Raw genomic sequence first — 18554 nt, forward strand, 5'->3', positions numbered from 1 at the left:
CTTGCATCACATTTGCAAAAATAGTGGATTGTCTGAAAAGTAGTAAATTGAAAAAAACAAAAATCCAAGCAGGAATCCAACGCAAGATAATCTAATTTGAAGTCCAGCGCTGTACTAACAGAACCCCGCCTCTAATAATGTAATTTAATATATTGGTGTTTGCAGGAATTTAATTGCGTATCTCGCTAAGGGGGCCTGGAGGAGGAGCATACGGGAGGTATTCTTGTAAATCTCCAGCTAAGGGTTTTGGACTATAGTTATTACAATGATACCATTTTATACTTTCAACATTTTCCACTTAAGAAGTGGCTCCAAAAGTGTTGTTTTCAGTGCTATATCTCACTTACGCATGGTAGGATTGATAATAAACACGTAGATATGAACAAAAGTTTTCAAACGATCCATTAAACATCAATCTAAAAAGTTATGGTAGCCCACAAGCCCCAGCTTTTCCACTTGAGATAGGGCACAAAATGTGCCATTTTTAGTGTCATTTGAAACTTGCAGATGGTGGAATTTACAGTAAGAACGTAGACATGAGCAATATTTTTTATATGAGCTATCAAAAATCTATCTAAGATGTTCTGGTAGCCCGCTATCCCCTACCCTCAAGAAACAGCAAAAAAAGTGCCATTTTCCGTGCCATATGGCACTTTCAGATGACGGGATTTATACAAAAGAAGTACATATGAGAAATGCCTTTTGTATGAGCTCTTAAGCATCTTTCTATGATGTTCTAGTAGCCCTCTAGGCCGAGAAAAAAGAAGAAAAAAAGACCGTTTTAACGTTTTTTAACTTTTAGTTACTATGGGCAGTGGTTCGCCCTTTACTAGGTTGCAGCTACTTCAGGGGCGGATCTAGAGCAAAATCTTGAGGGGCCCAATGTGAAAAGGGTGCCAATGAGAAAAATCTTGGGGGGAGGCCAATGTGACAAAGGTGACAATAATCAACCAAATTGACAAATTTATTCTAAAAAAAGAGTTAAAAAAGAAAAAAAAACAGGGAAAGAGGGCACAAGAAAAAATTTTGGGGAGGCCCTGGCCCCCTGGATCCACCAGTGAGCTACTGCTTCCACCATGACAAAGAGTTCATAGTAGGTTCTCCAAAGAAACTAGTTACGCTAACATTGAAATCCGTAAAATATAATAGATGGTAGAATTTGTTAGAACCTAGTACATATAAGCAATACCTTTTAATTGAGCCATTAAACATCTATCTACGATGGTGTGGTAGCCCGCTAATGTTGGAGTATTTTTCTGGTGAGCAGACGATTTATGAAACTTACTAAGGGGACTGGGAGGCGGAGTGTACGGCAGGGGTTCTTGTAATACTCCAGTTAGGGGTTCTGGAACATGACTATTACAATAGTACCTGTTTTGTACTTCAGAGCTTTTCCGCCAAAAGTGTTGTTTTCAGTGCTATGTCGCACTTGCGAATGGTAGAATTAATACTAACTGCGTAGATATGAGCAATAGCTTTCAAATGAACCATCAAACATAACTTTTAAAAGTTCTGCTAGCCCAATACCCCCAGATTTTCCATTTAAGACATGGCACCAAAAGCGCCGTTTTTAGTCCCATTTGAAACTTGCAGATGGTAGAACTTATAAGAAGGACGTAAATATGAGCAATATCTTTTATATGAGCTATAAAAAATCTGTCTACGATGTTCTGGTGGCCCACTCGCGCCACCCGTCAAGAAATGGCATAAAAGTGCCATATGGCACTTGCAGATGGCGGAATTTATAAAAAGCACGTAGACGTGAGAAATAGCTTTTGAATGAGCCGTTAAGACGCTCTCTATGATGTTCTGGTAACCCGCTAGGCCTGGAAAAAAGGGAAAAAATTAAAAAAAAAACGGGAGGTAGATCAGTACTGTCCATGCAAAAAAGTGATTGTCCTTGTCGTTCAAGGTGGTTGAATGTAATACCTCTTCACAAGGTTTTCAACCATGCTGATTCCAAAGGTACACTTTTCATTTCGATTTGACACCATTTTCGAGGGGTTTCGCAACAAACTTTTACTTTTAAGACGAACTGAAATAATAGTTACCACTCCTGAATCAGTGTCAGATGGCATTTTTTTTTTTCACCAGGCAGTTTATTTCAAAACGCGTTTTTTAACTTTTAATTACTGTGGGCTACAGTTCGCTCTTTACTAGGTTGCAGATACCGCTGCAACCACGATTGGTCTTTCTCTGGACTAGGGTTTGACTATCAAAGAACTTCAAAACAACGATGGGTTCACCAGTTTTCATTTGAAAGCCAGGATAGATTTAGTATAGGTTGAAACATTCCCAGCCTTGACGGGATGCATTTCTTCTTATCAAGCCAAATGATAAATATACATTTTTTTTTCTTTTTCCAAGCTCGTTTCTAAAATAGATTATCAAGCATAATTTTTTTCTCGTGAACCTATGAATAGAAGTGAAAACGAAGGGCGCTAAACAGACTGGGCTTACATAATATAGATATAAATTTGTCTAAACTATAAATGAATATGAAAAACGTCGGTGAGTTGAAGGAAACGAGTTAAAAAGATCAAGTTATATATAGATCATTCCGTTTTTTGTTCTTCGTTTTCATTTACTTTCTCAGATTCTCGAGAAAAACAATATTTTCTACTATTTAATCTATTTTAAAAACCAGTTTTAAAATATAATTTATATTTATTGTTTTCGAATATTTAGTCTCCATTAAGACTAAAAAGTCTTTATTCATCCCAACGACAAAAACTTGTCATATCTAAGATTCGAACCTTATTTACCGCGGACGCAGGTAATTGTGCTTAACGTTGCGCGGTCAAATCTTGCATGATAAAATATGTTTTATATTTTCTGCTGTGCCCAATTACTCGTTTACGTGGTTTTATTTACACAAGAAATATTACACAAGATGGGAGAATACTGATGCTGTATGATTACTTAATCTTCGGAGGTGCAAGTGCCGATAAAATTTGGAAGCAATTGAACCTTCGAAAAATGTCGTAAAATGGCTCATAAATTCAACAAATTCATGTGACAAAATAAAATTGACAAAAGCACAAAAAAGTGAAAACTCACCCCTTCCTTTATCTCGTCTCGGAGCCTTATTTTTACTACCCTTTGGTCTTCCCGTTTTTTGCTTACTAGGGCTCAATGGTGGTTCTAATTCCCTGCTGTCTTTTTCTGGCGATTGAACCTCACTTGTCTCTGATTTCTTAAACAATTTTTGGCTTTCCTCATGCTCTTTCAGAAGCACACTCTTTTTAGGTGTTCTATTAGACTTTCTAACTTTTTCGGAACCATTCAGTGTGTTTTCTGGAGAATTTCTAGACTTGGGGACGTATGTAAATTTCGTAGGAGATTGACTTTTTCGACGAGAGGAGGATGTTTTAGCTCCATTTTGTTTTTCTTCGTTTTTGATCTCTTCATTTTCGTTTGTTATTGCAACAGTTTCATTAAGTTTAGTTGATCTTGCATCACTTTCGTCAATTTTAGATGAATTTGGGTTATTACTTATCTCATATTTCTTGGCACTCAAAGCCAGAACTGATGGGTCAAAATTATCTACTTCAATAGTTTTTCCTGATGACATGGTATTATTACTTTCCTTCAGCGTATTTTCAAGTTCTTTTTCATCTTCTCCAGTTTCAACTGTGTTTTCACTATTTATCAGCTCGCTCTTGTTTTTCTGCAACACAACCTTTTCACTTGTTTGTAGCCTTTCTGCGGCTGGATGCAAGTTTTCTTTAGCTTCTTTTAATGGCGAGGCAGATGACCTAGCTTTTTTTATGCTTAGTGGAGTACTAGGTCTTTTTCGTTTTGGTGAGCTAGCCTTTCCCTCAGCAATTCGGCGGTGTATAGCATCAGTTTCGTTTGTACCGCTAATATCTGACATTGTATCACTATTTTTAGTGCTTTCTGACACCTTTAACAGATAGAATTACATAATTAAACCTTAGTTTAGGTACAAGAATAAAAAAACGACTTCAACAATTAAAAGTACAGCAAAAATCTGTTAGCCTCACTGGGTAGCATTTTTCGGATTCTTGCAAGGGAAAATCTGATCGTCAACACTTTACACTTAGTTTACACGCTACTACCCTATAAAGAATAAGTTATTCTTCCTTCAACTTCTTCAATGGAAATCCCATCCATTCGATCAGTAGTGAAAACTGTGTTGGCAAATTTTTTGGTCATATTCAAATGTTTCCGGGAATCCTAATTATTTTTTTATTTATCACAGATCTACCGGATCGCTTAAACGGAATATTCCTGGAACTTTCCGTTATTTTGGAGTTTTGACCTTGAGGTCAAAACCCCAAAATTAGGAGTTTCACAAATCGTAAAATGCGCGTAAGAATTTTTGGGTAAAATGGCAAAATTTTAGTGTCATTTCATCCTTCACCCATAAATTATGAAATATCTATCGTATTCCTTTCACTACACACCTTTATATTACATTTGAAAAATGTCTTTGAACAGTCTGTTGCTTGATATACAATCATTGAAACGAATGCCTAAAATCTTGCCGGTATGTATCTCTTGGTTGATTATTAAAAGCCACTGCTGTGGTGATCAAGCAATAAATAGAATTTTATTTTTTCTAGTTAGAATTACTGGAAGATACAGTTTCATTTTTCTTTTTTAAAATTTTTTAATGCCAAGGTTTGCAGTTTCAGCTGTTACTTGATGATGTGCCATTAGTACTCTGGGAATAATTAATTATTATTTGCATGGGTGATTAGTATGTGCAGTAGAATTTGATTTTCCAGAGCTACCACTGCTTTCTAAGATGAGAAATGTGGCTGATCACTTTCTCAGCTAATGTTGCACTAGCTCTCAGCAAATGTTGAGGTAACAAAGGGCCACCAGGATATTTTTTCAGGTTGGTGGGGGAGAGGCAAGTACTACCACAGGTTTTGCTTTACCATGATTTTAATAGAAGGGATTTTAATTTTTCCGAGCACCCATATTGCAGAACCATACTTGACCACTTTCATCACAGTAGCTATTCTAATCCAATATTCTAATATTCTAAATGGATATTCTAATATCCAATATCCAATATTCTAATCGCAAGGTTCGCAGCCTTATTTCCCCATGATGATAAAACGCAAACATTCTTGAAAATACTTTTTGGGTCACTTTGGTTTCCGAACGATACTTAAAATCTATCATTATCATGGCCTGTAGTACCCTAATCTTTGTCCTATACTTCCATAGTGTTTCTTCAACTGCGAGTAAATTCTTTGCTTCTTGGCCATATAACTTTTTATATATTCACCGCATCAACCTGAGCTACTAGTAATTCTAACTAAATAAAACTATCTACTCTGTCGGTTTTCTCGGTACCTAGTATTGTCTCTTCCTCCAGATTTATTCCTAACTTATACAACTTAGCCTTCTTAAGTCTCAAGTACAAGGAGCGAGTTTACAAGCTAAGACGCCGGCTTATAAAAAGCCGGTCAATTGATGAGTACGCCAGTAGTCGAGTAAACACAGAATTTCTCACTTGCTCAGCCAACTAGCTGGCGTGTTGAAACTAAGTATTGTAATCTGCTGTTAAGGCTAACCACTGTAATATTTTCCAAGTTAGTATGCTAGTAGCAACTTGTGCATAAGCTAATGTGAGTACTAGTGCCTAGTTTACAAACTAGCTCACTCAAAAGCTAGTGAATTGCGTGCAAGGTCACCAGCAGTTCAACCTTTTCCAGAGTGTTTTTAAAAGCAGCCAACGAAGCGAGTGCATCAAGTACACTAGACTAGTTTACGCGCTGCTTGTGCATAAGATGGCTTGTAGCTTGTATCGCTTCATGTATTTGGCCCTTTAAGATTCATACTCCCCCTGAAACAAGCGAAAATGCAAAAAGTATGCAGCTGTAACTTACACCAAAAAGACGGGATACTTACATCTTTGGATTTATCAGTTTAAGATCAATGGATTCACCAAGCCAGAATTACAATATTATTTTGACTTTTTCTTGGAGAAGGATCGAAACAGGCGGGAAAAATGATTAGTCCTCCCTATTTCAATGATTTTTAGCACCTTGGTCATCGCATTTTATATGTAAAGAATCATTTAAATCCAAATTCCCAAAATTTAATTCGGTAGATAAATAAACCTGAATCTCAGCTACGAAATGATAGCGAAACTTTTGTTTTTTACTGAGACAATAAAATAGTACGTAGGAGACCAGAAAAATAACATACAAATAATTGCACCGGAAATATAATCCTTAATATCGATTTCCAAACCTCTTTCATCTAGAGCCTCAAAATATCCAAGATTCATTCATTTTGCCAACACTTTTACCTTGACACTTTTTGACGCAATGCTTATGAACTGTTGGGTGGTGAAAAAGTTTAGCTTTTAACCAGGGGCGTCGTTTGGGAGGGGCAAAGAGGGGCCAGTTGCCCCCCCCCCTGTTATGTGGAGAAAAAATTATTATATAGCCCATTATCCTTGAATATCCGAAAGTAGAACCCCTCTTGCCCCCCCCCCCCAATGAAATGTTGTAGATTCGCTCCCTGCTTCGAACGTAGAAATGAAAGCGGATTGAGGGCACAAAAGGGCTAACTAACACTAGCTAAGTTGTCATTTTAAGTAGTTATTTGACGACGATTAGAGTGCAACATGTCATAAAAAACGTTTCACAACGTAAAAGCAACTTGAACATATTAACCAAAACGACTTAAATTCATTCTGTCTCTGGTTTTGTAGAAATGACTCTTTATATTGCCAGAATCTGGTGATTCAAAACCGGTATTACAGTGTCAAAAATGTAGTTTGTTTCACTTGCCTGAAAATAATGTATTTTTGAGCTATGTCAACTTTTGAAAGATGTTTGGAACACCTTAAAACACAGCGCTCGGAATTACCTTGACTCTTATTACTTCTCAACACCCTATTTTCTCTGTCAAGCTAAAAAACAAAACAAACTGTATACCTAAGGTTTTCGGAGAACTTATGAACTAAATACGCCGATATGTATATTTCACTAATGACCCTATCCATTCAGCTGTCGAACCAGCTGACGTAGAAGAAATAGAAGTGTTTAATTTACTATATCACTTATTTGCTCGTAAAAAATTCATTTGATTGGAAACTGAAATTTGTAATTAACTTTTTAAGAGTCAAAAGTGATTGGAGGGCAGCTAGCCTCCCCCCAAACTCCATTTATTTTTTCCCCAGAGGCACTTCATATAGAAGCGGTTGTCGTATGTACTTCAAAGGGGGCTCATTCAATTGGAAATCGAGAGTTCTAGTGCCCTTTTTAAGAGTCAAAAGTGATCGGAGGGCAACTGGACCCTCAAGTCCTTTTTTCCCAAATACATCTGATAAAAATTTGAGGTAACCATTTTGGTAATAATAACTCAAAGATCATATAACAAAAACTCCTTTACGTATGTCCGTTTCGTTCAGAATAGTTCAAAGGTTAGATAAAAAAAACTGTGTCGACACAACCCCTCCCCCCCCCAGGGCCCGGGGAAGGCGGTGTAAGTATTGCTCTTGGGGCATATATGGTTCTTATGGAAGGTATGCTTGAATAAACTTCGAACAGGGCTCATATGATTAGAAATTGAAAGCTCTCGTTCACTTTTAAAGAGTCAAAAGATACCGGAGGGCAACTAGCCCCCCTCTCCACGGTCTATTTTCCTCAAACCCATCCGATAAGAACTTTGAGAGAGCCATTTTTTCCAAAATAGTTCAAAGGTCAGATAACATAAAACACGGTGTCGACACATCCCCCAAGGGCCCGGGGGGGAGGCATTTTAAGCTATGTCATGGGGCCGTATGTGGTTCTTATGAAAGGGATGCTCGAATAAACCTCAGAGCGGGTTGTTGTAGTTCATTTTCTCAGAGTGAAAAAAGACCGGAGGGAAACTAGCCCCTCCCGCCCTCCACGCCTTTGGGTTTATCGGATGGATAAACCCATTCGATAAAAATTTAAGATGACCATTTTGTGAAGAACAGTTCAAACATCAGATATTAAAAGTCCGGTGTCTATAGAACCCCGCAGAGCCCAGGGACAGGCGTTGTAAGTTATACTCTGGGGATATATATATTGTTGTTATAGAAGGGATACTCGTATAAACTTCAGAGAGGGCTCATTTGATTGAAAATCGAAAGTTCTAGTTCACTTTTAAAGAGTGAAAAGAGACCGAAAGTTTATTCCCCCCCCACGCCCTTTTTCCCCAGACCCATCTGATAAAAATTTTAAGACAGCCATTTTGTTAAAAATAGTTCCAACATTAGATAATAAAAACTCCGAGGTTGACACAAACCCATTTTTTCACTTTGATTAATTAAAAAAACTTTTTCCAAAAAATAAGTTTTTCAAAGAAAAGTAAAGAACTCCATTAAACAAAAATTAGCAAAAATCAAATCAAATAATCTACCAGGCGTGAAACTACCACAAATCAGCATCGATAAATAAATGAAACCCAAAATGAACAGAAATTACAATAATTAACCGAGTCAAACTCAAAACGAGCAGAAATTAACATAAGTTGGGCGCAAAACCCTTATGTCTTCCAAAGGCCAGAACAAATTTGCACTTTACTGAAAAAATGTAAATGATTTTACTTTTATATCTTTAATAAATCAAATAATATTAACATTTTGATTACTAAATATCAGTGTATGTATATTAAACTGACAATACACATTCATTTGTATTTTTTCAGTAAAGTGCAAATTTTTTTCTGGCCTTGGGAAGGCATAGGGGTCCAATGGAATGAGCCCCTTTTGAAGTTTCTACGACGACCCCTTCCATATGAAGTGCCCTGTTCTAAAGGAAAAAAATAATACATAGTACATTGTGCCAACATCGTTCTTGTATGCCCTCACGGAATAACTTAAAACCACTGCCCCGAGGGCTGTGGGGGAGTGTGTTCCTCAAAAACATATTTTCTCTTTGGAAATCATCTACCCAGAACAAAATGGCTATCTCAAAATTTTAATTGCATGTGTTCGTGAAAATGATGGTTGTGGGGGGGGGGGCGAATTGCCCTCCAATCCTTTCGACTATTAAAAAGGGCACTAGCCCTTTTAATTTTCAATCTAATGAGCCTTTTTTGAAGTTTTTACGACAACGTCTTCGATAAAAACCTAATATTCCCACAGGGCATAACTTAAAACCCTTGCCCTGTGGGTTGTGGGGGAGTGTCCTTCTGAAAAACATATTTTCTATCTGGAAATTAATTAGGCTGAACAAATTGGCTATCTCATAATTTTGATTGGATGTGTTTGGGGGAATGTTGGGTGTGGGGGCGGGGCTAGTGGCCCTCCAATCACTTTCGAATATTAAAAAGGGATCTAGCCCTTTGAATTTCCAATCGAATGAGCCTTTTTTGAAGTTTCTACGACAACGCCTTCTATAAAAACCTTATATGCACCCAGGGCATAACTTATAACCCTTGCCCTGAAGGCTGTGGGGGAGTGTCCTCCTCAAAAACAAAATTCTATCTGGAAATCAACTACGTTGAACAAAATAGCTATCTTGAAATTTTGATTGGATGTGTTTGGGGGAAAATAGTCGTGGGGGGGCTTGTTGCCCTCCAATCACTTTCGACTATTAAAAAGGACCCTAGAAGTCTCGATTTACAATCGAATGAGCCCCTTTTGAAGTCTCTACGACGACACCTTCCATATGAAGTGCCCTGCTCTAAAGGAAAAAATAATAAAGGGTACATTGTGCCAGCATTGTTCTTATATGCCCTCAGGGCATAACTTAAAACCCTTACCCCGAGGCTTGTGGGGGAGTGTCCTCCTCAAAAAGATATTTTCTATCTGGAAATCAACTACGCTGAACAAAATGGCTATCTCAAAATTTTGATTGGATGTGTTTTGGGGAATGATGGGCGTGGGGGGGGGGGAGACTAGTTGCCCTCCAAACACTTTCGACTATTGAAAAGGGCACGAGCCACACCAATTCCCGAGCGAATGAGCCCTTTTCGAAGTTTCTAAGACAACTCCTTCGATACGAAGTGCCCGGGTATGGAGAAAAAAAAAACACATTGTGCCCACATCGTTCTTTACTTAGGCAGCACTAGCGCGCTGCCTATGATATTGTTATTTTGATACCAGTTTTGATACTTTGATGAATATTTGATTTTTTTTTTTAAGTTTTATTTTGAAATAAGGAATTTTTTAAAACTTGAAACTTTTTGCTATCAAAAAAGAACAAAAAATAATTTTAAAAACAACTCTGGAAAATAAGATTTTTAAAGAAAAGTAAAGGCCATTTTAAACTTAAGCTTATCAGATACAAATACATTTTAAAATTCAAAATCAAAACGACCAGAAATTACTATTAAAGAACAATTGAAACCCAAAACGAACAGAAATTAAAAAAAACAATCACAGCAAAAACAAACAACAAGTAATGACATAAATGAATAAATAGATCTTATAGCAAGTAATGCTTAGATTGAATATGGATATCAAGCTTAAAACGAAAAAAAATATTTTCCTATTGAAGTATAACTGAAACTTAAAAGAAAGAGAAATTAAATAAACACTCAATGCAAACAAACATACAATAGATATTAAAGAAAATTAATAAATAAATCCTAAAACGAGTGAAACTTAAATTGAATATGCAAATCCAGCTTGAAACGAATAAAAATCATCAAGGAGGCACACTTGTGTCTCTATAAAGAGGCGACCCACCACAATGTTAAGCGATTTCCGGTCCTAGCGGTTACAGAGAGACAGCGGTAATCGCATTTTGTAGCCCAAGCTCAAACTAAGAAACGTGCAAAATTTCACCCTCCTCCGACTTTATCTTCATGGGTAAAAGTGGGCCGGAAGTTTCGACCCTCCGACCACAGCCCCCCTTTAACGTTGTCCGATTGGGCTGAAATTTAGAGGTTAAACTTTCCTAGGGCCCGGGAGCTTATCCTCGAAATTTAAGCTAAATCCGATTACTCCTTCCCTGTTTTCCAAAAACCAAATATAGCCACTTAATGTTCATTTTTTTTTCTTGTTAGCCTTGCCTACAGGCCACAGTTGGCAACTGATCCGGGTAAATGAGGACTCATTCGAAGCAGAATTCGACCTGTTAGGGCCTTTTGATATTTTCAGACCGAAAAAATTATCCCCCGAATTTACATTTACGAAAAACCTCGTTTTCCTATAAGAGCCCATGTTAAATTTTACGACCACAGCCCCCCTTTAACGTTGTCTGATCGGGCTGAAATTTAGATGATAAGCTTTCTTGGGAAAGCTTATTGTTAAGTTTTATTGTTAAGTTTTTATTGTTAAAAAAAACAGTTGTGAGAAAGTCAAACTTTAGCGTAAAGAGCGAGGCGTTGAGGAGGGCACAGCCCCTTTCATATACGGAAAAATGTCTGTTCGTTTTAAGTTTTAATGTCGCTCCTTACTTTCAGTTTAAATTTTTTTTTTTATTCAAAGGCTGCGAAAGCGGGGGTTTGGGGGGCGGCAGCCCCCTCAACTGTACCTTTTAATCCCTGTAAGTTTTAAGGTTCGAACTTGTGACTCAGCCTCTTTAACTCTTTAGAAAACGTAGTTTTTTTCAAATAATAACAAACAAGAGATTGGGTATGACCTCCTTCTCTCACTGTAAAAGTCTAAAACCTACTGCGTCAAAAACCTACATAATCCACGATAAGGTTTGCCAGAAGAGGACTAAGAGGTTCTCCCCTCGATAAACCAAACACCTGTTTATAGAACCCTGCTCTAAAACCAAAGTAAAAAGAGTATTCATAACCAAAGTAACCAATTTCATTATAACGTTAATATCCATGCTAGCCAAGGTTATATCCTGTAACAAATCGAAATTTTTCTGTATTTTACTATTTAATAATTATTCACACATTTGAAAATTGCAATTAGAACACATGGATACAACATCAAAACTGCAGAGAATCGAATTCTCCTCCAATTTAAAATTATTTAATTTTCTAGTGAGGTCAGTGGAATTTTTAAATAAGATATTTAACTTCCTAAAAGCAGACGGAACGCCAGTGACAACCATTTTCCTAATATGAAAATAGCTGACTGATACGTTGATAAAATGGGGCGGAGCGGGACCATCCGGTACTTGCATGAAATACTCCCTACCTAATATTCTTCTAACATGTTTTTCTGACGCTCAATCGTAATTGAATATACCTAAGTATGATAAAAATATAATACTTTAGAAACAAATTTTGGCTATACATTTGCACATATTTTAATACTACTGCTTATTTAATACAACTACTGCTTATTTAATACTACTGCAATATTTAAATACTACTGGTGCTACTAGTGCTATAACTATTAATACTACTATTAGCAGTGTCGTTACTAGCCAAAATGTTTGAGGGGGGGGGGGGCTAGTAATTTTACCTTCTGGCTGGTCATTTTTACCGACTGTTTTTTGTCAGTAATTAACATAATGTCCGTTTCAAATACAATATGTAAAATCACTGCACAAGTTGGTAAAACCGGTGCATTTACCAACCGAGATTTATATTTCGGTACATATCATGTCACCATTTTAATTTTGTTTGTTTAACCAAATGGAAAATTGTGGCATCATCCGTAAAATCATGGTAGGAGTCGGTAAAACTGCTGCGTTTACCGACCAAGTTCAAAATTTCTGTAAACGACATGTCAGTATTCTCGTGGTCTTTATTGAACTGAACAAAGAATTTTAGCGGCGTCGGGAAAATCGTAACGCTTTGCGCCACGATTTAAACCAACTTTTTTTTACTGAGTGACCGAAAACACTGGGGGGGGCGTCTCCCCCTACCAGACGGCCCTGACTACTAGTGCTACTAGTACTATTAATACTACTGTGACTACTATTACAACTATGTCTAGGGGTATGAAGGTGAAGATTCCAGGGAATTTTTAAGGGGGGGGGGTGAACTAAATCAATACATGATTTACAACCTGCCGTATGTATACAGGTTGTCAAAAGGGCATATCAGCAACATTTTAGGAATAGTTTTGTGAGTGAAGTTTAAACTTACAGGGCTTGCTGTGGGGGATGTTGAACTAACCAAAATACAGCATTTTCATCCTAATGCTGCTGCTTCTACTTATGCTACTACTACTACTGTTTCTACTATTATTACTACTGCCACTGCTATTGCTGCTACTAAGGCTAAGGCTACTACTGTTAATTCGACTGCTACTACTACTATTAATGCTACTACTGCAACTACCTGTGTTACCACTGCTGCTATTAAAGTTAAGGGTATTAGGCGAAAATGTTTGGCATTATTGAAACTATATTGAAATAAATCGAAATACACTTTGCCCACATAGGTTGTCAAGAGGATGTATCAGCAGTGCTTCAAGAATGGTTGATAGTATTAAGTTGAAACTTTCATCGTGTGTTGAAAAGGGATGTTAAAGAAACCCAAAGGCGCTATGTGCATACTGCTGCTACAACTATTGCTACTAAACAAGCAAAGGGTATTAAGGTGAAGCTTTCAAGGAATATTTACCTCAAGAACGGCTTACATTATGAATTTAGACCTTTCAGAGTAAGTTGTGGCGGATTTTGAACTAGCAAGAGGACAATGAGTTTATACTTTTAATACAACTTCTACGGTTCTTGTAAATAATGAAACTAGGGGCATTAAGGTGAAACTTTTAGAGAACTTTTTGGGGGAGTTTCAAATAAAACAAAAGATGATATGCCTGCAGGTTTTCAAAAGGGCATATAAGCAAAATTATAGGCAGCACTGTTCTATGATAGATAGTACTATCATTGAAACTTTTAAAGAAGCTAAATCGATTGGAAATTAAAAGTTCTAATGCTCTTTTTAAGAGTCAAAAGCCACTGGAGGGCAAGCAACCATCCTCCTTACCCCATAATTTTTCAAACAATTTCAATCAAAATTATAAGACAAACATTTTGTTCAACATAGTTGAACGGCCCATTGGCTACTGTCTCTAGGGATATTGGGAATGTCAACCCCCCCCCCCCTCCCCACAGCTATGCAATTCGCCCATTATGCTTTAAAACTAAATGTTGCTTTAAAACTTAATCGAAAGGCACTGTGTGTATGCTGGTTGCCAATAAGACATCTCAGCAAAATCCCAAGAAAGACTGAGGGTGTTAAGCTGACAATTTAACTGAATCAAAAGAGTGTGAATGCATTCAGGTTGTCAAAGAGCATAGATATAATTCTTTGGAAATGGTATTAAGTTTTATTTTTCAGGTCTACTAGAGGAGGTATAAAACTAAATTAAACAATAATATTTGTGTCAAGACTTTCAAAAGGGTCTATGTTGTTACACAATTCTTGAAAAAATTTCCCCAACATACAAATAGCAAGTCAAACTATGAACTCTTACAGAAAAAAAAACTAAAAAGATATAAAATATCATTTTCTTTTTCCATGAAAAAGACTAAGTCCATAAAAAACGAAAAGAAATTAATTTTAAAAACTTTTTCTACAAAATTAGTTTTTCAAAGGAAAGTAAAGAACACCAAAGATGAGCAGAAATTAAATCAAATAATCTAACAAGTGTAAAACTACCACAAATCACCATCACTAAATAAATGAAACCCAAAAGAACAAAAACTACACTAAATAACCGGGATAAACTAAAAACAAGCAGAAATTAAATGAGTAGGGCTGACAACTCCCATGCCTTCTCAAGACCAAAACATACTTTGCACACAGCCTATATACATAGTATTAGGACTTATAGTACTGATGCTCTTTTATAACCCTTTTTCCTTTTCAAGACTTCCTAAACAAGGAAACAAGTATATATATTAGTGCCTATTGGGCCATTAAAACGTAGAAAATAGTAACAAATTCCTTTTTTAAATATTTTCTACTACAAACTGAAGAAATTGAGAATCTTCAGCCTAAATTTACTATTTTACTTTTTGTTAAACCTGGTCTTACAACAGTTTTGTATTTTATTTATTTCATCAATAATTGTACTGGTTTTTAGCAGAGGCATTATTTCAAAAGAAAGAGACAATTTTGTTAAATGTTTTTCAGAATAATTGTCCGCGGATGGTTTCAGGGACCCATTTCACTGACTATGTCAAACAACAAGTTGTATGAAGATTGGTTTTATCCCACTTTCTAGGGCTAGAATGAAGGAAAGGTTGAGATGGTTAGGACATATTTCATGGATGAAGGATGACAGATTACCAAAAATTCTTCTGTATAAGCATCAATCCGAGACGACATGAAAAGCAGATCATCCTGAATGGGTAGGAAAAAGTCATAAGGAAGAATTTAAATGAGATTAAAATTTCATGGGGGGGGGGGGCAAAGAGTGAAACTTTGAATAAATTGGGATGGTGGAGAAGTGTGGGCACCTATTGGGGTATCAGGCAGCATGGTGCTGTAGCGAGTTTTTAATAGACTAGTAGTAGTTTCTGGGAAATTAAGAGCTAATAATTTTTCAATGGGGCCAAGACTCAGGAACGGAGGCCCAAATTCTGAAAATATAGTGGAAGAGGCAAGGATTCTTATCGATTATTTTAATGAGGCTACAACAAAGCATTTTTTAAAACTTGAATTGGCAACTGGTATTCACTTTACTGGTAGTAAGATATATTGCATATGGATGGGTTTTTCTTAATACATACCTATAAAACAAGGCAAAAACAAGAGATCCCCTTTAATATCGGAAAGAAAGGTCCCTGTTTCCAAATTAAAAGAACTGTCATTCAAATCAAGTAGTTTTTATTTTTTGACCAGCCACATCAATCCCAAGATTCGGGACCATGTGTATCTGTACTTATGCTTGCTAAGCACATTTTTCAACGAAGTGTGAAGTATTTTTCTTTTTCTTGCACAGCTTGATCTTTATCGTTAAAGGTAGTTGGATTCTTTATTCTTCCCCTTCTTTTCTTCATTAACCTTTGTATTCTCCGAGTATGGGGTTTTAATTTCCTAATTTTTTTCTTTCTTTACTGTAGGAATACATAATTATTCTTTTGATTATTGTTGGTGTTGGATATTTTGCGATTTCTGCAGATGCTACCAATAAATACAGCAGGAAAGAAAAGCATTCTTGGGACATTTAACTCAACACATGTATAGAGCAGGGATTAACTTATTTAATCCTTTGTTGCCGAACTATTCAACAGTATATCACATATATAAATTAAAGGTTCAACTGGTTCCAAATTAATAACCTAACAACTTAAAAACAGGTTAGAAAAGAAAAAACATAGACCTTATTTTATAACTAATTAATGAAAATATTACAAAAATGGCAAAAATATAGGCTAATTTAATTCATTATTTAGGCTGAAAAAGTAAAAAAAAAAAAAAAAAAAAAAAAAAAAAAAGTATAGCATCGTCTTTTGTTAATTTGGATTGATAATTAGGTATTTGTTTGTTACAAATTGCTGGGTTTATTTTATATTTATTGTGTCAACCTATTTTTAGCTACCATCAACATAACGTTTTTACAGGCACATAAGGAACATAAGCTGTGTAAGCATCATTAGGTAACGTAAGGAATATAACCTATTGAGCAATAACGGAAAAAAATTTATGAAACACTTAAGGGGTATTAGAAAGAAAAAACAGTATGACAAACAAATAAGTTATTCTAGATGCATGTGTAAGATGTGTAAAAAACAAGCAAACGATTATTTGGCGCATTTAAATCTTACTAAATGTTCTAGGTCATTGGTAATAATAGAGATACGGAATCTCTATGTAGTTTCAGAGGGTATAAAAAAAATGTTTGTAAAAAATTCAGGAGCTTACAGGTTCATTCATAAACTTAAGCCAAAAGTATGTAGTTCCTATTTTTCAAGGAATTTATTTGTTTAATTACAAACACATATTCCACTTCCTGTTAACAGATCAAAAGCAGTAGCAGAAATATGAGGTCTGTTTTGCACTTATCATATCACTAAAGCCTTGCTTGTTTGATGACACTATATACATTGGCTATATAGGCTATATATGTAAGTGATTGACAATCAAAGTTAATTCACTTTCTTATTTTCAACATTCCTACTTATGAACTATGCCCTGAGTGCAGGACACAAAAACCAGATAAAAAGATTTTTCATGAAAGAACAAAGGCACTGGTGGCCAAGTAATTTTATCACCAACCAAGGGCCTAATATACAAAAGAGGATAAAACGATAATAAGGGATTTAAATCAAGTAAGCTAGATTGCTATAGAAGAAAAAGAAAAGGGAAAATATGGCAAGGGACAGGCAATAATGAAAAATGAAACTACCTATACTCCAGTTAAAAGGAAAAAATAACTCTTCAGTTTCCATGTACATATGATTTATAGTTAGAGCTAATGACACACCAAATATATTATAATTAACAGCTAACAAATAAAGACAATAAAAGTCTACAAATTACAGTATAAGTTTAAAAAAACAGTACTTTTGAAATCAAAGCAACAAATATACCCTGCCCATCCATACCATGATTGAATATGTTTTCCTTTGTTTCAGAAATATATTAAATATTGCATAGTCAAATACCTAGTTAGCAAAATGATAGAACTCAAGACCTTAGAATACTGCTGAACGTTTTTGGATAAAACTAACTTAACCATTATATTACCAGATATGTGTCAGTTTGTTTAATTTGCATTATATGAGTTCAGGAAGAAAACATAAAAAATGAACTATTCTTATAATGTCCTCTATTCAGTTTTATATTAACACACACATTTTCCCTCAAAGAAACGTGAATGACAAATGTAGCCTGAATTAAAGTCATCAGCATTGCATGACTATAGATATTAGTTGAACAAGTTACATGCATAGTGACAAAGCAAATTTTAAAACCCATAAACATGTTGAATTGGGTATAAGCCTTTTTTCGCTTGGATATTAGTAACATCAACAAAACAAAACAAAAATCTGTTCCTGTGCATTTATTTTATTCTTTAATAGTGAAACCTGTATTTTGTCTTCCTTTTTTGCTTAGATTCTTCATAAAACTATTAAAACTTCAGGCCTGTTCTTTTGCACTGAGATCTTACATCTAAGATCTCACATCTTTCAGCAAAGATTTCCATTCTTTTAACTCATCTTTGTTCTAAGATCTTACAGCTCACTGATGTTAGTAAAAACTGTGAAAGACGCCATCTTTCTACCGTAAAGAACAATGATGAGAGAACTTTGATGATATACTCATCATTGTTCTTAGACCGCTGATTAGAGCAGAATGATGAAAGACGTTTGCAAAAGAACGCTATAAGATGTAAATTATTAGCACAAAGATGAGTAAAAGAGCAGCCCTTTCATAAAACTACAAAAAATCAGGTTTGTCAAATATATGAATTTTACCTAAATTATTGTATAAGTTGAGGAAATATAAGCATAAACTTATTTATTTTCTTTTGGTACTAGTTGCCCCACTAGACAATAATGAATTATCATTAACTATGATGATCAAAAGATTTCTAGATAACAAAATTGAAACTAGATTACTGGCTATTTATAAGTATAATTACAGGTCTTTCCATTTTTAAATATGAACTATCAAGAACCCCAGGACATAGCCTAATCAGAATGAAAAACCTATTTCCAATTGTTAATTATCAACTTCTTTGATTGAGAATGGCCGTTCTATACTCCTTGTTG

The 18554-nt window shown here is 35.6% G+C and overlaps 1 protein-coding gene across 2 annotated transcripts in view; it reads right to left on the reverse strand.

The window, feature by feature from the left end:
* Positions 1-18554, reverse strand: part of LOC148956327 (uncharacterized) — an 82177-nt gene that overhangs the window by 35421 nt on the left and 28202 nt on the right. For both annotated transcript variants that reach the window (XM_089094962.1, XM_089094959.1), the window contains exon 2: positions 3061-3907. In XM_089094962.1, the coding sequence (XP_088951088.1) occupies positions 3061-3907 (847 nt within the window). The remainder of the gene's footprint in view (positions 1-3060; positions 3908-18554) is intronic.

The sequence above is a fragment of the Artemia sp. Qi Xiang Cuo genome, chromosome 1 (genome assembly GCF_049724085.1).
Source record: "Artemia sp. Qi Xiang Cuo chromosome 1, ASM4972408v1, whole genome shotgun sequence".
NCBI classification, from domain to species: Eukaryota; Metazoa; Arthropoda; class Branchiopoda; order Anostraca; family Artemiidae; genus Artemia; species Artemia sp. Qi Xiang Cuo.